The sequence below is a fragment of the Trachinotus anak genome, unplaced genomic scaffold (genome assembly GCF_046630095.1).
Source record: "Trachinotus anak isolate AG129_WGS33_773 ecotype Australia unplaced genomic scaffold, CSIRO_AGI_Tana_v1 ptg000002l, whole genome shotgun sequence".
In the NCBI taxonomy this organism is placed as follows: Eukaryota; Metazoa; Chordata; class Actinopteri; order Carangiformes; family Carangidae; genus Trachinotus; species Trachinotus anak.
Genome location: NW_027273853.1, coordinates 1,964,557 through 1,988,725, shown reverse-complemented (window position 1 = coordinate 1,988,725; position 24,169 = coordinate 1,964,557). Strand labels below are relative to the sequence as shown.

The 24,169-nt window shown below is 42.7% G+C and overlaps 1 protein-coding gene across 4 annotated transcripts in view; it reads left to right on the top strand.

Moving 5' to 3' along the window:
• Nucleotides 1-24,169, top strand: part of LOC139627978 (NT-3 growth factor receptor-like) — a 130,578-nt gene that overhangs the window by 4,852 nt on the left and 101,557 nt on the right. For 2 of the 4 annotated variants that reach the window (XM_071489219.1, XM_071489229.1), the window contains exons 2-3: nucleotides 20,497-20,571; nucleotides 21,412-21,483. In XM_071489219.1, the coding sequence (XP_071345320.1) occupies nucleotides 20,497-20,571; nucleotides 21,412-21,483 (147 nt within the window). Of the gene's footprint in view, nucleotides 1-17,507; nucleotides 18,011-18,906; nucleotides 18,999-20,496; nucleotides 20,572-21,411; nucleotides 21,484-24,169 lie in introns of those variants that run through there. The other 2 variants (XM_071489248.1, XM_071489239.1) reach the window with 2 other exon arrangements.

Genomic DNA, 24,169 nt, shown 5'->3' with positions numbered 1-24,169 from the left:
CTGAAGGGTTTCCTAACAACATGTCACCCAGCACTCAGAGGTTATACTCCATCAGATGTGGAACTGGCACTTTACCCCCCCCAAAACCAGCTGACCTTAGACGGAAACCAGCTGACCTTAGATTGAAAGCAGCTGGCACTAGACTGAAACCAGCTGAGACTAGACTGAAACTAGCTGACACTGGACTGAAACCAGCTGACATTAGACTGAGACCAGCTGACACTAGATTGAAACCAGCCCTTTGATAGTGAACAGTAAAGCAGATGAGAGTAAGGTCTGTGTTGTGAAGTGACCTATAGACTCTGGGGTGCTGCTTTAAAAGATCTGTGAAACAAAGAACAGTTCTCTGTTGATAGGAGTGCATGGTGAAATCATTGTACACCTTAACACTCGTCAGGTGATCTATAATAAGACCTGCCCCCTACTGTGTGAGGCTCTATGTGCTGGATGGTGACACTAGAGTGTCTGTTGCTTGCAGGGACTTGTAGCTGGATCGTGAGCAGGACCTCACTCCTCCTGTCCTCCTCAGTGTCCCTCCCTTTTATACTGTCTGAAGCCTTTCTGCTGGCAGCAGTCAACACATCGCACTGCATCAGCGTCACACAGTACAGCAACCACTGGAAGTAACATGGAAATAAAAAAAACCTGTAGAATTTCTGCATGGAGATCAGTTACATCAGCATCAGCAGCGATGAGAGCATAGAGAACTTTCTTATGTTTGATTAACGCTGATTATTTTGTGAGAACACAACCTCACTTGATTATTGATCCGTTTTGCTGTGAGAAAAAGCAGCAGTGATTCCTGAGTGTGTTTCCACCCACCACTGACTGTGGAGGAGAGAGCAGGACACACTGAGCCTGTTTTCACACCGATTTACTGACATGAGCAGAAAACACAGAAAATGGGAAGTGTGTGATGAGGAAGCTCTAGACAGAGGGAGTGTGTGTGTGTGTGTGTGTGTGTGTGTGTGTGTGTGTGTGTGTTTGGAGATGGTACACCTGAGTGAAAAAGAGATGAACGATAAGGGAGAAATGAAGGGAAAATACTGGACTGATAGAAATCAGCACTGCATACAAGGACAGCTCCTGATACACACACACACACACACACACACACAGTTAGTCTTCCAGGTATGTACCTACTTGTGAGTACGGATGTAATCAATAAGATTTTATTGATATTGATATTGATTCTGCTAATCGGTCTTCTTTATCGATTCATGAGTAGTAGGCCCACACAGGTTTATGTCTCACAGTCACACCTGACTTAGTGTCTGTTCCAGTGGTTCTCAAAGGGGAGTCATTTTGGGGGTTCAGAGGGGTCTTCAGCAAAAAAACCTTACTAGAAAAACTGTTTTGGTCTCTAGAGTTAATTTCCTCCTTCATGACAACTGTACGGGCTGAATTTTATAGAACTCACCTGTTCACATCACATTTTAGTAAGGACTAAAGTGATGGAAAACTGAGGGCATGGCCTCTTTGAGTGACAGGTGGGTGAGCATATGTTCGACACAAACAGTCATGCATCGAAGTCTCAGCTGCACACACACCCCACCTTCTTGACCATATTTGGATTAGCTGGGAGTTAGGAGCAGAGTCAGGAACTGCCAACATGTCGAAGGTGGAGCAGCTCACTCTGAGCTTCAGAAACCTGTGGGTGATGTCACGGGGGCTGCGTCTGTATATTCTGAATTGTGTCAGCTTAGGTCCTTGATGTGAACAGTTTGAGAACCACTGGTCTATTCAAACATAAACCTGTAGACTAGATTCATTTTATCAGCTGCATCAGACTCATTCAAACTGAACCCTGGTCTGGTTTCTTCTGAAGGTTCAGTTAAACTCTCACCCTCAGCTGAGCAGTGTGGTTTTATCTGCAGCATCTTTTACAGCATGACTGATCATCACCGATATTAGCTACACTGATTACCAATTTATCAATTGGTCATTTAAATGAATATTTATCCAGAAACTACTCAGATTGTCAGTTAATGGTTGGAGTCAACCTTTTTTTTCATTTACTGCTCTTCACTGTCATCACATCATCTGGATTTGGACTAACACTGGAGACATTACCTCCCACCTTAAACATTGTTTTTTCCAGTTACTTGAAGTTTTATGGTCTAAATGATGAATCTAAAGTCTAAGTAACAGCCTGTGGAGCCCCTGTTACCAGGCCACATGGTTCAGATAACAGTCTGAGGACAGATACTCAGAGTCAGGACCAGTGTTTCCATGGCAACTGAAGTTTATTTTTACATGGTAAACAGTCCTGCTCCGTTGTGAATGTTTGTGTGCTTAATGTTAGTGACCTCGTGAGACTAACAAAATAATTTCCTACGAGTTTGTAGGTCAGTGTGGGGTTTGTGTAAACCTGGCTGTGACCGTAACAGATATTTATGTCCAACATGACCTACAGGGGCCGACACATCAACACTGGAAGCAATACTGGTGGTGGTTATTGTAGGATTCAACACGCTGTCCTGAGCCTGGTCCCTGTGTCATGGTTTGCATTGATCGGCAGGTGAACCCACCTCTGACCTTGTCTCTGTCACCAGCCCATGACAGTGGTTTGTGGATCAGACAGTCACAGTGTTACAGATAATATCTGTGGCTCAGTGACAATAATATTCACCTTTGTCAGAGTCTGTGATGTCTTCATTCATCTCATCTCAGCATGTTTTAGGGTTCAGTTTTCACCTCATGTTCTCACCTTACTGCTCTCATAGAAAAACCCTTAGAGTGTAACGGGGGCTGCCTGAGATCCACCACTGGACCACTCAGTCCCTGTCACAGTGAATTATAACGTTAGACCAGGAAACCTTCAGAAACAGGTGAGCTGTGTCCAGAGCTCCTGTAGTTTTACATGGTTACCATCAGACTAACCAGGTGTTGTGACCTCCACAGTCACAGAGGCTGTGACCTCTGCTCAGTGTGACCTCTGTGTATCTGCCCTGAGGCTGCAGCACAGCCAGTCATTTTCACACCACAGGAAAATATCCAATGACATTAGCAGTCATTATGAACCACATCAATGTGACAGCTCACATCATGTCAGTGTGTGTGTGTGTGTGAGACACCGGGTTGTGTTTGGCTGTTGTCTTCCTCTGAGTTGGACAGCATTGAGGGAGGAGCAGAGTGACATCATCAAAGAGACATTTGACATCATCTCTGATCTGGTGATTTTATATCTCACTGTCACATGATCCACTCTTCACATCATTAAATGGTTCTGTGTTTGGACCTTGCAGCTGCTGAGGCTCTCCACTTCTTTGTACAGTGATGCAAATTATTCCATGGTTGTAGCAGTTTGGCTTCACATGGCCACGGCTACATAAATTTATCAGTTAATCATGAAACAATCATGCACAATACCTCAAATCTAAGATGTGGGCTGTGCTCAGGGTCGTCTAAACATAATATGCACCTAGTTTGAGGAAACTTGGACCAAGGATGTAGCATAGGAGGTCAAAAGTATGTTTTTCATATAATTCAAAATGGCGGGAAAATTTTCATGATGCAAATGGGCGGGGCCTACCTCAGTCTCTTCAGCATTATCCAGTGAATCCATGGACACAGACGTCCTACTCCTTACAGTTGACGAGGCATCAAACAGAACATCAGTGTTTTCATCATTTATCACTCACTTCCTTCAGGAAACTTTCAAAATAAAGAATCATGAATGGTGTTTTTTTTGCTTTGAGTGTGTCGCACACTGAAAAATGTCTGAAGAAAACAGGTTTCTGGTTGTGTGATTGATGCAGCAGGCGTGTCACAGTGAGCAGGTAGTCTCACCTGTCAGACTTAGGTGTGACAGTTTGTAGAGTATCTACAGAGTCAGAGAGAGACTACTTCAGTCCAGTGAAGCTGTTCAGTGAGGATTCAAGCTTTCAACTGACTGACCCCTGTACCTGATCAGATTCTGGATCAGGACTCTGAGGAAGCTGAGCTCTGCCTTGTTTTTCTGTGACTGTATGGATGAGGGTTTTACTGCTGGTTCACCTGTCAGACTCAGGTGACGGACACATTTAACATCCCTCAGCTGCAGCAGTCTGACAGCTTCAGAAGCCAGTGTCTGTCTGTAGGTGTGAGTCTGTGTTTGTGTGAGAATCACGTCTCATGTGGACTTAAACATTGATGAAACTGTTTTGACTCCTGCTGGATGCAGTTCATGTGTCTCAGCTGAAAGGCCCATAAACACACGGCTGTCACACAGTAAGTAGAGCTGTTCTGATTCTGTTATCTGTATAAGAAACACTGGATCAAGACTCTGTGAGTCCGTGAACCTGTGCACTGATCTGATTCCATGTCAATAAACTTCACATTTCACACACAGATGAAACGCTCTTCTTCTCTGCTCTAAAACAGTACACAGGAAGTTGTGCTGTGCGTCCATCAGCAGCTACATTGATTTCTGTAAATAGCGTAACAAGGTCTCTAATAGGCAGACCGAGGTCCGGGTCCAGACCTGGATGCTGTCCTATCCAGACCTGGACCTCTAACCTATTAGAGTTTGAACTGGTGTCAGTGAGAAAGAACTGTCATCAGAAATATCTAAAATCAACAACCATCCAACATCTGCAGTGTCTGACAGAGCTGCTCGTGACCACAGGTCAGAGAATGAGGATCACGTCGATGTTAAAACACTGTCAATTATGAAAATGAAAAAAGAGTCAATATTTTCTTCAGTAATGTACCAGAGCTGTCAGAACGTCAATAACCTCAGGAATTATGATCACAAACAGGTCAGAGGGACCACTGTATGTGTGTGTGTGTGTGTGTGTGTGTAGTCATTGATTATGCTCCAGTCTGTTCAGTGTTAATGATGCAGACAGTGACAGGAACTTGATGAACACTGGTGAACACAGATGATCACAATGAAAACAGCTCCCCCTGCTGGTTGTGCAGATTCCTGACGTGTCTTTATCTTCAGTCTGTGAGATCTTTCAGCTCCTTGTTGGTGTGTGGGAACTCCAGGGGCATGACGTCGGCCCACATCTGGGCCGCAGAAACGTTCTGCCCTGAAAGCTGCTGATCTTCCTGTAGCCATGTCTCTGTGACACACAACGCTGCCCTCACTGAAGTCACTACAGTTGCTACTTCATCCATCTTATTGTCCAGTGATCTCAGGTTACCATGACAACAGAAGGAGATCTGCTCATCTCCATCAGTCTCTGTTACACATCAGCTCTCATAGAGAACCTGGGAGTTAACTGATCAGCTGGTTTACACTGGAACCACAGACACACACACACAGACACACACACAGAGGCCTTGAAGAGCAGTTTTCAACAAAAATAATGGGACTGGACGTCTGGCTGTAATTTCTTGTCTTTGATTGTCAGCACATCATCCTCAGAGATCTTCCGAGTGACTGTGTGTGTGTGTGTGTGTGTGTGTGTGTGTGTGTGTGTGTGTGTGTGTGTGTGTGTGTGTGTGAATGTGGCTGTGTATGTGTGTATGTGTTGGTCACAGTCTAATCACAGTGAACAGAAAAGGCAATTTGTTCAGCCAGAGCTCCTGTTGTGTTGATAAGAAATATGACACAGGAATATGACACAGGAGAGCGATGTTCAATTCCCATGTGGAAGTAGCAGTTTATGTTGTTTCCATTATCCATGACTGTTCATTGTTATTATTGTAACCATGACATCAAAGATCATCTAATGTTGAGGAAGTACTTATTTTAACCCAAGTCACCATCTCTTCCTAAACCTAACCAAGCCAAGACTGGTACAGTCAAATACAGGTTTTGTACTATAACCATGACAACCAAGGTCTGGTACACTTGCCGCTACAGTGCCATTTCAGGAGATACTGCTATGAATCGTATCAGAGGGTTGATGGTTGTTCAGGTTAGACGACTGGTTCAGGTTGGAGGGCTGGTTAGAGGAATGGTTCAGGTTGGAGGGCTGGTTCAGGTGGGAGAACTGGTTCACATTATTTAAGATCCAATCACCACTAAAGTGTTTGTTATGCAAGAGCCAATGAAAACAAAAGCTATGGTCAGCGTTGTCATAGTGAGATTTAAGGTGTGTTGACTGATTGAAAGAAAACGTTCCATCTTGAAAGTTGTCAGCAGCTGCCATCAGCCTCCTAAGAGCCTGTTAAACCTGAACAGGTGTGCTGTGTCGTCAACATGACGCTGTTGATGAAGTCAGTCTAACATCTGATCAGAGGTCAGTTATATCACCATGGGAACACAGGGAATCATTTATACGTGGGCAGGTTCTCCAAGTGAAACTAGAATCACTGCCTCCTCCACTCAGACTAGTTTCAGATCACATTCTGTCATTCTTGTTGGCAAATGTGAAGAGATTCCCTGGAAGAGTTCCCAAGATATTGTGTACACAAAGCCAAAATATATTTTGTGAGGTCACTGCGAACTTGACTGTTAACCTTTAACCATCATCATCCTTGAGTCCAAGTGAATATTTCTGCCAAACTTTAAGAAATTCCCTCCAGACATTATAGAGATATCACGTTCAGGAGAATGGGACGGATGGACAACCTGGAAACATAAGGCCTCTGGTCCTAAATGAACTGCTTATATAGCTCTTTTCTAGTCTTATCGACCACTAAAAGGTCTTTACAACATGAGCCACGTTCACTAATTCACACACATACACACATGTGTATCTACACATGGAGCTTCTACCATTCACACACACTCATACACTGATGGAAGAGTAGTCCTTGTGGTCCTGGAGGAGCCAGGGATTGAACCACCGACCTTCTGATAAGTGGACAACCTGCTCTACCTCCTGAGCCACTGTGACCCCATCCTGAAAAGGTCAAGTGTTGCATCTTTATCTCATTTAACTTTCACTAGTGATGCAAGTGAAAATCCACCATAGACCAGACCATCTCATTTTTGTCCAGCCTTCGTGGTCTACGACGAGCACCTACATTGACCATGTCCCCTGAAGGATGTGGGCCCTGAGTTGGGACACTTACATCTGCGTCTCCACACTGACTTTTGTGCTGCCTCTAAGTCCAAGTTATTCAACATCTCTACAGCTTTAGCAGTAGTTGTCATTCTGGCACTGAAGACAACATCAGGTCTCACATCAACAGGAACCATCGTCTGTGACTCAAACAGCCACAGTGAAATTCATGGTCATTTTAGCTCTAAAATTACTGAACATTAAGGAGGAAAATGGTTTCATAAACAGTCAGTGACCTGAGTAAAAACTACTGTCACTGACTTCCTAACTGTTACTTAATTTATGACAGTGAAGGGTAGTTTCTGCAGGTTTCATCAGCACGTCTCTTCCTCAGCCATGAGCAGATGAGGAGCTGTAGGTACAGAGACATGTTCAGATCTGAGAGGATTAATGTGTTGGGACAAGAAGAACGGCCTCAGAGCTTCAGCTGCTGAGAGAAATGACACCAGAGCCACATTAAGATTTAAACAGCATGTCCTCCATCATTATCTCCACATCGTGTCTGCTGTCTTTGATGGGCCCCTCTGAACATTAGTCAGCCAGTGACTGATGATATAAAATGGAGAGTCTACCTCAGTCTTGTTTACATTTCTGTCAACCAATCACAGTCGTCTTGGTGCCCCTCCAAAAAAGTGTGGGAGGTGGAACTACTATTGGTGGAGCATTTGCACGTAGGGAGGTGAGGACACTGACATTAGAGAGGCTGATTCCCCACAAAGAAATCTACGGTGGCCCGGAGAGCTCAACACACTGCAACTTCAGAAAACACATGCAAACACTCAAACACACACACACACATTCATTAAACACAGGAGCTTCAATTACTCACAGCACAATGGAGGTCCCAGCAGGTTCATCACATTTTAGTGTCCCCTGGAAACACTTTGCTTGTGCTGTGAGTATTTGCAGCTTGTTTGTGTGTCTGGTTGTTTATACCCACTGAAAACTGTCACTGTCTTCAGCCACATTTAACTAAACCCACTGGAGACTGTTGCTGGTTGAGAACCTAAAATGAGTTAAATTAACCACAGTAATCAACACAGCTGAAGTGATAATTAAAATATAAACAGTCATACTGACTGTCTGACACTGGAAACTGTTTCATCTCCAGTTGGTCTCAGCAGAGATCACACGTCTCCGGAATGAACAAGATGAATCTTGAATTTTCATTTTCTGAATGAACTGATGCAGCTCAGTGGACACATTATTAATAAATACAAACGAGTACGACAAGAAAAGACAAAGGGAAAAACACTGAGGAGGAAACAGAAGAGAATCTGTTGGATCTGAGGAGAAGGGAGGATGTTGGGAGATGAACAGAGGTGTGCAATGAGACAGCAGAGGAGGAGTTAAGGAGAGAGTGAGAGGTAAAGATGACAGAGAGGGAGAGGGAGGTGAGTGAGTCCTTAAATTGGATTAAATAGCTTTAAAAAGTTTAATGATTTAAATGTTTCAGAAGCTCCACATGGAGTTGGAATATGCTGCTGTTCCTCTGAAGACTGTGGTGATTATGGTTTTACAGTCATTACAGAGGAGTCACAGCCCTGAGCAGAGCTGCACACACACACACACACACACACACACACATACAGTACAGTACACCAAGACAAACACACACCTTGCTCCTTCTGCCTGGTCGTCTCACACTGACTGTTAGATAACAGGTCACTACATGAACCTGAGTCGTGTCATCAGTGCTGAGCAAACCAACCTCTTTAATCCTGCTGGTCATTAATCTGTGTTTACACTGAATGATGTCTCACATGGTCACACACACACAAACACTTTATGATTGATCAGCGTATGATTGATCATCAGTGATATGAAGGCTCCATGCTCCATTATGACTGTACTCACTGCTTAAAAAACAAGACTGTCCCATATCAAACAAGCCCACAGGTCGTCTGTCAGCAGGTTACTATGACCCACAGTTATGTTTTGTTGCTAGGCGACATCTAGTGTCGTAGTAATGATGACAGAAGCAAAGGGAAAAGTGCGGTGACGTGGTTTATAGAGCGACAAGATGGTGATTTGGGTTAAAATAAGTACTTCCTCAATATTAGACGATCCACCTTTCAATCGAACACCGCTCATCTTGTCTCCTGTGTCATATTCCTGAGTTTTGTTGACCCATCCATCCACCCCAACCTCCTCCTGACTCTGTTGCTCTGTTTTCCTCAGATCAAAATGTCACCTTAATACCAGACATGTCTCAGAACCTGCTGCTTAGACTTCCCCTGAACTTGTTGAGCGCCTTCGTGCTTCCCAGAGGTTGAACCATTTTGATGACATTTCTTCTTGTGCCAGCCTCCGGACAAATTTCACATTTCAAGTTCCACAGTGGGAAAGACAGTGAGAAGAACTAACCCATCAGCACGTTGCTGGCTCTGAGGATCTGAGAGGAATTATTAGACTCATAATAAATTAACAGGTTTTTCTCAGAGACTGAGCTCCAGATGGCCAATGAGCATAATTATAATCTCAAGAGTATCACAAACTCTGTCAGCCAGTAAATATGGACGTGTTACTGTGTGAATATTTATACACCTGTGTTTCAGTTTCTGTTTGTGTTCCTTATATAATAAACTAGTCTATTCTTGTCCATTGCTAATGTTTTGCTCCTTTGTTTTAACACCTCAGTGTTAAATATTTATGCATACATAGTTTTTAATGTTAAACTCCTGAACGTGACACATGAAGAAGATGTGGGAAGAATTATTGTTGATTTGAATGTATTTCCACTGAATAAGTGAAGGAATGTGGACCTGATAATCTTGGTTACACCATTATACTCAATAGAAGTAATCCCCTGAGACAGGCAAAGTGTTATATTCAATCAGGACTGTTCTTTGGACTCAAATGTAGAGCTCAGTGCTTGGAGACACAGGAGTGGTTTATCGTCAAAGTTAGCAACTGGTGGGGTTGGGCAGTAGAGGAGCAGGCAGTGAGGAGGTGGACCAGGAGGGAGTCGTGGAAGACAGCAAAACTCACAGGAAGATACTGAAAATTAGGAGGCGGCACTGTTACCATGAAGGGGAATGGACAATCTGGTGAGGGGTGAAGAGCACAGGGTGAAGAGAGAATATATGTTTGTGTGTGTGTGAATATAGGAATCCACATAGCACGTCCACACAGAGACAGACAGAGTGGGGACAAACAGGAAACAAGCAAGTTCAAATGGAGTTAAATGGAGAGGTACTGACTGTCCTGTCTGCTTTTGCAGCCCTGAACCCCTTTCAGCTGGATCCAAAGTGGTATGTGACACTCCCTGGGAGGCAGCGGCTCTCAAGCAATGAGGGTCAGATAGTGAGCTGCTCAGCTCATATGGTGATGTCAGTCCAGGGTTGATAGAGGAAGATCCTGGCTAACAGACAGAAACTGGTTTCCTATTCCACTGTGGTTGTAGTCAGATCAGATCAGGTCAGATCAGATCAGATCAGATCAGATCAGATCAGATCAGATCAGATCAGATCAGGAAGTGTATGGAGCAAAGGGCAGTCAGCTCTTCTTACCAACCAGCAAGTCTAGTCCTGGATCATACAGATTGTGCTGTAATTTGATCTTCATCCCTTTGTTTCAAGGAATACTTCCTCCAGGGAGATTCATTGAACTGAAATGCAAAGATCACATACATCACTGTGGTCAATCAACAGTGATTCTAAACATAAAGTGTATGTAACATTGTTTTCTATAAAATATTGAGGACAATAATCATATTCATCAATCATTAATTGTTCACAGCAATATGCAGGACTAATTAACTGTCGAGACGATATTCAGTAGCAACCAGTCCTCCAACCTGAACAACCATCAGCCCTCTGATAAGACCCACAGCTCTCCTGAAATAGTGCACATACAGCAGCAGGTGTACCAGACCTGGGTTGTCATGGTTACACTGCAACATATGAACTGTACTGAGAGTGGCCATTTCACGTCACGCACAGGAGTCGGACCAATATTCTTATAAACATTTACTGATTAGTAAACAGTTGGAAAGACATGAGCTTAACAAGAGGGAAATATCAGGGTGAAGTCACTTCAGAAACTCGTCGAAAATTCATAACAAGAGCCCAGAGCTTTTTTTAATCTTAGAGGACACTCAGTGCGAGAGCAGACTATGATGTGACTAGTCAGTGAAGGCTTGTGAAACATATTTCAGTTTGTTGAATAACACATCAGTCTCTGCTCCGGTGAGGTTTTCACTATGTCTTATTCTTCTCCTGAGATCTGATATGAAAGATCCCCAAAGGTCGTCCACATCCTGCCGTTAATTTCATTATCGTGTCAACACATTGGCCTCTCTGGGTTTGAGAAGGGTTGTTCTGTGTCAGTTGTGAGAGGTGAGAATGAGTTTCCCATTCAAACCCACTGTGTTTTCTCTTAGAGGAATTCAGTGGGAGGCTGATTTTTAACAGCAAGTTAAAGAACTGAAACAACTAGGTTTGTCTGTGAAGTAGCTGTCTGGCTACAGAACCGTTAGCCTGAAAGAATTAAGAACAAAGCTAGTAATTACTCAGTAAATACTGAAAGTGATCAGTTTTATTACAGTATTGCAGTATTAGAGCTGACACTGAGTCAGTCCTGTTTGTCTGCGTGTGACCTGATGTTTCTTGTCACTCTGAAGTTCTTTGGTGTCTTTTAATCATATGATGATGGTATTCAGGAATCCCCTCATTTCCTCTCTTTGCTGCTGAGACTTAGAGGTTCAGCACTGGACAGCTCTCCTGAACATATCTCCTGAGGTTCAGCACTGGACAGCTCCTCTGAGTGTGTCCCTGCTGCTGAATACAAAGAGGACAGATAATGAAAAGCCTATGTGGGGGCAGAGTGGTTGCCATGGTTATCTTAGCTGTAGAATTTGTCCAGCTCTACTTTACACAGGATAAATCCTGACTGTTATTCTTTTTGTTTTTAATAGGAGTATGAATTCAGCTTCTTTTTTTACATTTGAGCCAGAAGACATCAGTCAGTCAGTCATCTTTAAGACTCCAAAACCTCCCACAGGTGTTCAGCTGAGAGACTATGAACATCACCACATATGATTCCTATGATTTTCATCCTCATTAAACCTTTCACAGACCTCTGTGACCTACAAAGAAGCATCTTTAATTTTTCACCCATCTGCTTGATGATTAAAGTAAATACTGATTTCACAGTAGGATTTGAACAAAGTCATTAAGCCTTAAAAAGCCTAAAATGTCTTAAATTCAGTTTTACTTATAAAATTCCTCAAAAATTTTCAAAATGTCTTACATTGAATTTTACTTACAAAAGACCTTAAAAAGTCTTAAAATGTCTTAAATTGAATTTTACTTACAAAAGGCCTTAAAAATTCTTATAATGTCTTAAATTCAATTGTACTTACAAAAGGTCTTAAAAAGTCTTAAAATGGCTTAAATTCAACTTTACTTAAAAAGGGCCTTAAAAAGTCTTAAAATGTCTTAAATTGAATTGCACTGCATCAGCATCTCTGGTTAAGTCATTGTGTTAAACTAAGGCCTTGCTAGCAAACCTGCTTTCCAGTTAGTTCATGGAAATGAGAAAAGTTTAATGGCTGGGGAATAAGGATTAACTGGTGGTTTAAGCTGGTGTGTGGAAATGCTTATGAAGAAAACTGCAATGTTTGTCAAAGATGTTTCAAACTTGGGCTTCCATCATCTGACCTCAGTTTGTGGCCGACACTCAGAGCAGAGGTGCTGAGGACGCTGACGAGCCACAACTCATTCAGGTCAATTATATTGTAATAATAAATATGTATGATATTCTCACATTAAACACACCTGGTTCTTAAAATCTGACCACCGATTGTCATTTTACCTTAAAGTTCTTTCTGAACTGACATCAGTGTGTTTACTTGGAGAGAGTGTATTCCTTCTTTCAGTGTGTCCCTGATAACTGATCATCTTTGTCTCAAAGTGCCAGTGATCAATAGTTTGTGTCTCTGACTTGTGGACAGGGAGCAGTTTCCCTCCTCTCAGACTCAGAGGCAGAGTCCAGATCCAGATCCAGAGAGAGGAGGTGAAATCACAGCTGCACTGCAGAGAAGCTCCTGTCCTCATTCTTTCTCACACACTTCTCCCCAAGCTTCTGCTGTGGTGGAAAGCCCTGCAGAGGCATCTAACCTCCATGTTGTTACACTGTGTGTGTGTGTGTGTGTGTGTGTGTGAGGAACAGTTCTTTGAGAGAATATAAAAGAAGCATGGTTTGCCTCTAACCCAGTCTTTTTTATAATTTAAAGCTTTTCATTATTAATTAAGACGATCGCTTTAAGCTATCAACCTTCTGTTCTTCTACATATTTTCCTCCTTTTCCCTGATTTGGGAATAATACATGTTTAAAAACACTAAAGTAACTGCAAAAGTGCATCCTGATGTGGTGTGCTGTGTGTGTGTTTGTATGTGTGTGAGTGTGTGTGTGCGCACAGTGTCAGCCTTATTTAAAGCTCTGCAGTGGTTCTGAAAGCCCAGAACATGTTCGGTCACTGCTTCACACACACTCCACAGCCTGGCTGGATGAGAGGAAACTTGCTGCTGTCAAAGTGTTTTGAGGTGGTGACCTCAGTATGATGTCAGGGAAAGGTGGAGCGATGGAGAGAGACGGAGAGGAGCAGAGAATACTCTCATACATGTGGGTTAATGAGCTAATCGGATTTAAAGTGGAGCAGCATAACATCAAGTGGTGGAGCCTGAATTCAGCAGGAAAATGCCTTTTTGTGTAATAATTTTTCAGTATAAACATTGAAACACGTTGTTGATTTGAAGATCAGACAAATCAGTCAAAATCAGTAAAATGTGAACAGGTGAGTTCTATAAAAGCTCTAGAGACCAAAACAGTTTTTGTACCAGGCTGTAAACATGTGTATTTCTGCTGGTTTCTTTCTAAGGATCATGCAGTGAAAGCTGTTATCATGTCTCCACATGTAGGTCTACATGGAGAGGTGGGAAACACTTCCTCCTTTCAACTCTTAGCACTGGTGTAACACACACACACACACACACACACATCAAAGATGATTAAACACTTCAACATGCTGTCTGTTTCCATGTCAGCTCGTCCTCCACACTGTTCATCTGAAGCAGCTCTGTGTATCACCCCCACCATCCCTCCCACACACACACACACACTTACACACACTAAATGGAGCTTCATGAATATTTAACATGTTTGAAACTAAACACAGCAATCAATTCAACCCTCACACACTTTACACACACACACAAGGAAAACAAGTGTAATCTCAGTCTTCTCTCTGTTTCTCTCTTCTTTCTCCTTCATCCCTCTCTATTTCATGCTCCTCCACCTCCACCCTCCTCTCTCTCTGCTCCGCTGCTCGTCTGGATGGATGTAAATACTGTGTGATAGCTGAAGATGGTGGAAGCTGGTAGTTGGCCCCAGGGGCCTTTCTGTCTTTTAATGACAGGTTGGCTTTCTGAAAGTGTGAATACATTAGCGGGTGGGGGGTGGGGGTGGGGGTGGGGGGTGGGTAGACTCTGTGTAGGACACACCTGCACGTGTTGTATCAGACCCACTCTCACGGGTTGTGAGGGAGAGAGGTCTGACTCCTCACACACCAGGATCAGGAAGGAGAGGGGGAGGAGAGGGGAGAGGCCAAGGAAGAGAAGGGACTAAGGCAGGCAGGAGTAGTGTGATGCATCCAAACCCAGATCTGGGTGAGAGCAGCAGTTCTAAAGACTGCACAACAGAAAGTGTAAAACTGACAACACTCAGCTTGACAACGGAGAGAATATTTAGTTTAGTTTATACAGAAGCTGTTAGCATCATTAGCATCATTAGCATCATTATTATTCCTGTTATTATCATCAGTTTCTCACCAGATCATCTTTCATCTGATGCCTTAGCTCTGTCACCAAACCAGGAGTACAGGCCCCAGGCTTCATCCTCCTCTCCTTCACTCCTTCACTCCTCCTGTCCTCCTCTCCTCCTCTCCTCCTCTCTCATCTCCATATTTAGATGCACAGGCTGCTTGTCGGGACAGAGAAGCTGCTTTATTCATGGTTAACTCTGTGTGTGTGTGTATATGTGTGTGTGTTGGGGGGTGGGGGGGTGGGGGGGTGGGGGGGGGGGTGGTTGGGGGGTGGGGTTTGCTGCCCTGGGACATTTCCAGGCTCAACATTAAACAGTTTTACATTGCAGCTCTTTTTTGGAACGTTTTCAAGGGAGATGGGTTCATTTAAAATACAAGCTTTATACACTTGGGAGGTTTGAAACATCAGGAGGTTTCTTTTTTATTTTTCACTTTTATAAGTTTTTTTTTTTTAACTTCCTTCTGAATATAGTTTTGGAAGTTTCCAGCATATGCTCTCTGCCTGTTTGTGTCTTGGTGCTTTCGAGGACTGGAGACTGTGTCTAATCTCACAAACACTGGGTGGAACAGATGATGAGCTCTTCATGTGTTTAATGATCCTGCAGTAAAATATGAAGCCAGACTGATCTCAGTCATATTGATAAATCTGTACATCACTGTCACTGGAAGAGTCAGTGCACAGATTGAAGGAGAATGTCCATAGGTCATCTGTCAGCAGGTCATTATTGTTATAGTGGCCCACAGTTACATATAGTGAGTTTTGTGTTGTTAATCTTTCCGCCACATTGATGATTGTTTGTATGTTTGCTCCTCTTCACCCACAGTGCTGTCCTCTGTTTACGAACTGAGTCACAACCAATCAGACTCGTCACATATTATACATTTAAGTGATTTAACTTGTGTTATTTGTTCATATCAAACACCATATGTCAGCTGTTTCAGAAGTTTGTCAAACAAGCAACAGAACCATTCCATCTTCCTGTCAGAACTTTTCAGAATGAAAGTTCACAATAGCTCAAAATAAAGCATTCCTCCAAAAAAAACAAACAAACAAAAAAAAACTTTATTGCGCTTTTATTTTGTAGGCAGAATTGCTGAAGAGGAAGTGTTTTGTGGCAACTGTTGCTGCATCTCAACATGGAGGAAGAGTGGTGGGCGGTGTCCTCTGTTTGGACATTATATCTAAATGTGGGACTCTGAGTCCGATATTAATAAACTCATATTATTAAAATAATCTGGCGGGCCAGATATTATTGCTGACAGGCCAGTTTTGGCCCACGGGCCAACAGTTGTTTGAGTGTAGCTCAGTCAGTTAAATGCATCTGATTAGTTTGAGTCAGAGCTGCATCCTGCATGTTGTTGTTCCTGTTTGTGTAGCATGTTAAACAATGTGAACACTGAGCAGTGTGTTTGTTTTAAAGCAGTTTTAAAGGAGGTCATGAAATTCAGAGGAACAGGTCGTCTCAGTCTGATCTGTTTTCACTGTGTTTCAGGAAGGGAGAGAGAGGGAGAGAGGGAGGGAGGGAGGGAGTGAGAGAGAGAGAGAGAGACGGAGAGGGAGGGAGAGAGAGAGAGAAAGGAAGGGAGTGAGGGGGAGAGACAGAGGGAGGAAGGGAGTGAGAGGGAGAGACAGAAAGAGGGAGAGGGAGTGGGAGAGCGAGAGAGAGAGGAAGGGAGTGAGAGGGAGAGACAGAAAGAGGGAGAGGGAGTGAGAGAGAGATCAGTGGAGGATGAATTTAAAATGTGTTTATCAGCTCTATAATTATATCTACTGAGCTTCTCTTCTTCTGTGTATGTGTGTGTGTGTGTTCATGTGTGTGTGTGTGTGTGTGTGTGTGTGTGTGTGTGTGTGAGTATTTAGACCTTGAATTGGATAATTGATCTGTTAGTCAATCAGCTGGCCCTCAGGGGGCGGAGGCTGCTGTCAGGTAGAGATGAGTTTGGCCAATCAGTGTGCAGCTCCCACTGGTTCTAGAGTGACAGTCGCTCCGTCCTTGTCACAGGCTTGATGACAGGCTGAGAAGGCCATCCCGTAATGCACCATTCTGGTGGTTTAGTCTTTGCTACCTATGGAGTATGGATTTATTATTCGAGCTGCCACTAAAGTCACAATGTTAATTTTGTACTGAGGTGAGAGAACAAAAACACTGGAAATTCAGTTCAGTTCAGTTCAGTTGTATTTTGGTCCATAAACATCAAAAATACACATAAAAACACAAACACACCAATCAGGTGCAGGCTAGAGCTGATTCCACCAACTCTCTACATAATGCGACATGAATCAGTGACTCACTCACTACAGGTCAGTGTTGTCAGAGAAAATAGGAACAAGGAGAAGCAAAACAGAGAGAAACTTTTCACCAGCATGAAAACAAACTGAACATGAAGGGAAATGAAGAGTTTTAGTATCAAAGATACAGACAGGACAGAAAAAGAAATAAAACTGCTACGTTAATGTTAATGATCATGTCTCAGTTTTATATTTATCACCATATTTATCTGTTCTGCTGCAGCTCCATCTTTTAAAAACATAGACGTCACGATCAGGCCTGAAGGGACTCTGTCTTTGTTTGGACTTTTGTTTATTTCCAGTTTTATTTTGAAATTACAGTGTGTTCACCATTGTTTTACTTCCTGTCTTTGTTAGTTTTTCCCTCTACTGTGATTGTCTGCCCCGCCTCCTGTGTCACACCTGTGTGTCGTTACCTGCTCTCTTGGGGGGGCTGATCAGTCTCACCAAGCTTCATTCAGCTGTCATCTCACTGGAAAACAAACATCTGGAAACCGTAACATCTGCAATCAAAGAAACAGTGGAACATGTGTTTGTCTAAAATATGGAAACTATTAAAGAAGAAGATGATTAAGAAAAAGAAAAAGAAAAAGAAGAAGAAGGGATCAAACACATGGAGGTGAACAGTTTGAAATCCTGGGAGTGGTATTCTGAATCTTACTTACTTTATTTACCTAAATGACACTGGCCTGATAAGACTATGAGGATTATATAGCTCAGCAGTAGGTGGCGATGATGCTCCATCCGGTTGTGATTTGCCATTAAAATGAAGAAGAAGGACGTGGAGGGGGAGAAGAAGAAGTCTGTCTTTGTCAGTCTGTTTTGCTCCTGTTCGGTTTCCCTCTTTTTCCGTTGCTCTTGCTGTTCCTTCTGGATGTTCCAGAGTTTTGACTCTTGTTCATGGACTTTGTTTGGACCACCATCACCCAGTTTGGGTTCTTGTTTCACCAGGTTAGTGAGTCCTTTATGTTTGTGTTATGTAATAAAACTGTGAGTTCAAACAGGTGAGTTCTATGAAATTTGGTCCGTACAGTTGTCATGAAGGAGGAAATTAGCTCTAGAGACCAGAACAGTTTTTGTACCAGGCTGTAAACATGTTTATTTCTGCTGTAAAGTTGGACATTTGAACATGGGAGTCTCTGGGGACTGACTCACTGCTGGAGCCAGGCTCTAGTGGTCACTAGAGGAACTGCAGCTCTCAGCTCTTCACTGTTTCAGACCTGAAGATTGATGATTGGTGACAGGTGTCTCCTTATCCAGCTGTTACAGACCTACATGCTGACTCATGTTGTGGTGTCTGTGTCACCTGATCAGTTTCAGTCCAGTGTTCCCCCTTTTGTAGCTCAATGTACAGTCTTCAGTTATAACATAAGTTAGTGATGTATTGAGCTGGACAGGAAGAGGCTAAATTCTACTAAGGTGCTAAAACAGAGAACCTGTCGACAACATCAGGACCATACATTTATCATTGAAATGTTTGTCAGTACAGTGGCGCTGTGACTATGACGTCTTCGGTGTGGGACTGTCATCAAACGTGACGCTTGGAGCGGTTTGGACAACATATGATTGATTTATAACAACTTCCTGTTTCATGATGAAACATCAACATTTGCCGTGCCGCCAGAGCCAAGAAAACAGTTTTCACAACAAAGCATCATCAAGGTCGGAAGTATTTTCTGACCAAGTTTGAGCTTGAAGTTTGAGGAGCTCATCAAATACTAAAACATAATTTCCTCTTGCCACAAGGGGGGCGCTGTGATTCTAACTGAATATTGTCATGCTGACGTCTTCAGGTTGGGACTCTGATCAAACATGTAAAGTTTGTCTGTGTGGTAATGTGTTTGCAGATGGCTCAGGGACGAGAGACACAGACAGACAGTGACTATCAGAGAGAGAGTGAGAGGATACGCAGAGGTGTTTAGGTGACAGGTGTGGACAGGTGTGTATCTTCTGAATACCACCACTCAGTCTCTGCTGGGTCTTCCTATCTGGTAGGATGTTCCTAGACCAAGTGAGATGTCCCAGGACCTTGGACTCCTCCAACCTCTCTGGCTCCTCCCCTCGTTCTCAGAGGACAAAGCGCTCCCTGCCTCCTTAAGTCTGTGACCACCTCCTTTGTTTTAGTGGGGAGGAGGTCCAGGTTACTGTGGGAGCATCACTCCACCAGTACAGAGCCAAACTGGTTTTATCAGTATGATGACGACAAAATCTGACCTTAGTTCTGTGGTCTGAGAGTGTTGTTGTTGTTGTGTGAATATCATGACATCTAACAACATTAATTTGTTACTGTGTTGAATTCTGCTCCTACACGTTACCTGTAACCTGGATCACACACACACACACACACACACACACACACACACACACACACACACACACACACATATATATATATATGAGTATATAAAGAGTGATGTTACCATATATGTCACCTGTATTATTATCACATATATTCATCCTCTAGATATATGAAGATATAAGGTTATAATGTATGAAATACAGACATTTGTATATGAACCTATATTAAATATTTATATATGATGAATGTCTATACAGTATAACATTGTACAACCACATATGTTAACAACATATTTAATTTATATGCAAGTTTATTAAGGCAACATACATATAAAGGTCTATATGCTTATAAATGTTTTTTTTTTTTTTATTAATTTTAAACTGCATCCTGATAAAGTGTCTCAGATTCTACTGTTTACAATATTACAGATCCTGACTGACTGTGGGATGATATACTGTATATCTATGTAACATGTGTCTACAATATACTACTCCACTCTGGCCCTGACACTTCAAATTTGTCACAAATATTCACTGGGACTAAAGGATGAACTGATTAGATTTTGGCCAAAAACTCTTAACTCACAAATTCATTCACTAATTATGACAGAATTTAACTCAAATGTCTGTAAGGATGAAATGAAGTGATGATGTTTTATATCCAAAAGGTCAAAGGTCAACTTCACTGTGACATCATCATGTTCTGTAAAAACCCCTCTGGTTATTATTCAACACTGTGGTTCAGACTGTGAGTGAGTGGCTGGTGGAGGAAACAGGAGGAGGTGACTGACCCTGAACTCTAACTCTTGTAGCACAGTTTATATGAGTCTGTGTCTGAGCCTGATGGTTGTACATAACTCATACACTTAAGGTTTAACCCTGACCCCCACCCACACACACACACACACACACACACACACTAATATAAGCTACAGAGCTGCAGTGATTAGTCAGTGAATTAATGAGTCACTGTTCTTTGTTTTCTAGTATTATCAATCTCTCTAAGAAAATGTGATGGTCTTTTTCAGTATTTTCTGAAATTTAATGGACCAAACTATATGAATGAATGAATGAATGAATGAATGAATGAATGAAGAAAACATACATTGTTTGCAGCTGTGTCTTCTCTGTCTCTGCAGACACATCGAGAACTGGACTGGTCTGCAGACCCTGAGGGATGTGGACATGGAGCTCTACACAAGCTTAGAGAGGCTGTAAGTACGAACACATGTCTCTGTATGTCCTGTTGTAATGTTACAGTGTTCATGCTGTGCCTCAGACTAAAGCCTGTGTCACAGCAGCGTCTATAAAAACAGATGAACAGTGTTGATATTGTAGAAGAAAGGCATCTACTAAAAAACCATCACAAGCAGAGGAGCCTCAGATGGTCTAGTACCAGCTGGTGAATATCACACTGAATGAAATGTCACACTGGTGAACAAAATGTTTCTACAGTGCTGATTTAAATGTCACATATGAAAGGAATGTGGATGGTTCTACGTCTGTATAATCAGTGGAGACACTTTTTTCCTCAGCTCTGATCTTGTGTCACAGCTGGATTTGGTCCTGATTGGTTAACTTCAAGTCAGGCAGGTTTCTGCAGGAAAACAGGAGCAGCCTGTGTATGACAGTGTGACAGCTGGTCCTCCTCCTCCTCACACTTTGTTCAGTCTGTAACTCTATCTCCTCCCCCACAGGAACAATGTGTAGGTTTGTCAGGGTTTTGACCATTTATGGTTAATTGTGGGTGTGTTTAGGGCCGAGCGTGAGGTTCCTGAACTGATTGTGATTCATAAAGAGAATGTTGCTCAGAGGTGTGTACAGTTTTATAAATCAGATCATTTTTGGTGTAAACCAACTTTCTGTGAGTCTGAACCCTCTTCAGTCTGGATCACTGACGGTCTGTGAACAGATTCTCCAGCATCATTCAGTTCCTTTCTTCACTGCTTCTGTTGTTTCTGATTATTGTTCCTGTATTTCTCTGTGTGTGTGTGTGTGTGTGTGTGTGTGTGTGTGTGTGTGTGTGTGTGTGTGTGTGTGTGTGTGTGTTACAGCACTGTTACCAGGAGCAACCTGCAGGTGATCCATGCTCGTGTCTTCTCCAAGAACCCCCACCTGCACTACATGTGAGTACATAAACACGCACGCACGCACGCACATACGCACGTACGTACGCGCACACACACACACACAATCCTGATGTTCAGAGGTCAGGTTCACCTGTGGTACAAGCCCACAGTGATGGTGTCCAGGTGATGGATCTGCTGATGAGCTACTCTCACATGTAGAATGGCTTTCCTTGTGTTTCTGTGCTGCACAGATTTATGTCCCCCTGCGCTTAAAGCTCCTGTGACCACAGGTAACATTTGTCAAGGCTACGCTGTGTGTCAGTAAGTAATGCTTGTTCAAGGTGAGGTGGCCCATAAGGTGGGACTGAAGCTCCTGTTTCAGTGGTGTGTAGGTGCTGCAGTCGGCAGCCCTGACTGCTAATAACACAACTGTGTGTGAGCGGGACCCACAGTGATCCACTGCTCTGTCTTACTGGATGATGATGATGATGATGATGGTGGTGATGATGGTAATGATGGCGATGATGATAATGATGATGCAACGATCCAGTATTTTTTATGTTTAAATTTGTGTTCAAAGTAGGAGAATCTCACCTCACAGATTAGTTAGTGCTCTGTGACCTTTCTGCAACGGCTGACACAAGATATAATAGGGTTCCCACACATCCTGGAAGACCTGGAAAACAGTTTTCCAGTTTTGGAAAACACATGGACAATGAGAGCCTGAGTTAAAAAAAGTCCTGGAAAATGATTTCAACTTTCTCCTGTTGTTGGTCAAAGTGATGTTCAGGGTCATGTTGACGTTCAGATGCTGGTTTATGGACGACAGGGTTTTGAACAGGCTGCTGTCTGTTTAGTTTGAAGTCACATCAGCTGCTGCAGGTTGAAGAGTGTAAGTTACATTCTCCTTTAAAATGTGTGTGAGTCTCTGCTGCTGCTGACTGTGGTCATTTTTATCAGGGTTATATAATAGCTGTTTTTACTCTGCTAGCATCTTTGTTAGTGTCACTTCAAACCCAATGCTGCATTGTTCAGGTGAAACAGACCATAATATGACATGTTTACCTGTTGTAGCAGCGGCTCACAGTGGGTGTGGTTAACCTGGTTAATGACATCACTTCCTGTTACTAGTAATAGAGGGAAGTGAGATAAACTGATGAGACCCAGCAGCATCAAATAATCTGAGCTAATTCAATCATCATCATCCCTGACAATGTCCTGGAAAAGTCCTGGAAAAATCCTGGAATTGATCTGTAGAAAAGAGCAACAAACCAAGCTACTGTTCTGGGCTCAACAACCTGGTTTCCTGCAGGTTACTGGTTCAGATTGGTTTGATCCACTTCTGCCCCAGTTGAAAGTTACTGTCACTCCCTCAGAGCAAAGAATAAATAAAATAACCAGGAGTAGTAATCCTGTCTGAGAATAGCACGCTGAAGGCCTTATCTAGGCCATAAGTGGAAATTAGCTTGATCTTCTTTGGGCACTTGGCAGGTCACAGGCGCTGGCAGGAAATCAAACTGGACCCTGGACAAGAATACAGACCAGAACCAATGTAGTTTCTTACACATAATCCTGACTGAAGAAGTGAAGAAGGTGTAGAAAAATGACCAAGTACTGGGTCGTCTCCAATATGTAAGCTGGTCATCATATATAGATGTTTGAGTGTTTTGAGTTTTAGCGGTGTGTTGTATTTGGAGGTCAGTTTGAACTCCGGGACGAGACTAATTCAGGTAAACATCAGAAACTTCTAACTTCAGATTCAAGTGGTCACTTTAAACCTCAGCTCTCACTCAGTGACAGACAGACCCAGAGGAGAACCAGTCCTGGACTGGTTTAGATTGTACAGGTCAACTTAATGAACTGCAATGAGCTCATCACTTTCCAACATCAAATCATGTAGTATCCAGTCTGTCCTGAAGAAGCAGCTGGTCAGAGGACGTATTATAATGAGAGATGAAACTGTATGAAAATGTAATATTATAATTATAGTGACCAAAATTATCACAATTGTCATGGTGTTTCACAGAGTTCCATGATGTAAACAACAAATAAATAATTACCAGCACTTTTTGTTGTATTTAAATGTTAAATTAAGTAGAATCACCACCTCATGGTTGTCTGCCTCTGCAACTCAGACTAGATTACATCCCTGTTTATCCAGAGTCATATAGAATAATAAACATTTGTGTCAGGTCTTGAGTAATGGCTAAAAAGTGTTTTGTGGGGGTCACACTGACCTTTGACCACCAAAGTATAATCAGTTTGTCCAAATCTGAATGTTTGTGCTAAATTTGTAGAAATTCCTTCAAGGCGTTACAGAGATATTGCATTTACAAGGCCATAAATGTGTTTTGTGAGGTCACCACAACCTTGACCTCTGACCTTTTACCACCAAAATCGAATCAGTTCATCCTTGAGTTCAAGTGAATGTTTGTGCCAAATTTGAAGACGTTCTGTCAAGGCGTTACCATCTGCACGGTGCTGTTGATCCAGAAGCAGCTGCAGCCCTGAAATAAGTTTCAAAAACACACAATCACTGACTAAAGTGTCTCACATTGAGGCTCTGATAATGCCAATAACTAGGGATGAGATGCCACAGATCCATTCAATCCAGTTGGCATGGTGGCTAACAGCTCACTCTGTTTCCCCTGTGTCTGTGTGCATGTGACTCCCCTGTCCTCTCCAAACAGAAAAACAAACTGGTCTGGCAATGTAAAAGGAGTCAGTCACCTTTTTAAGCAGG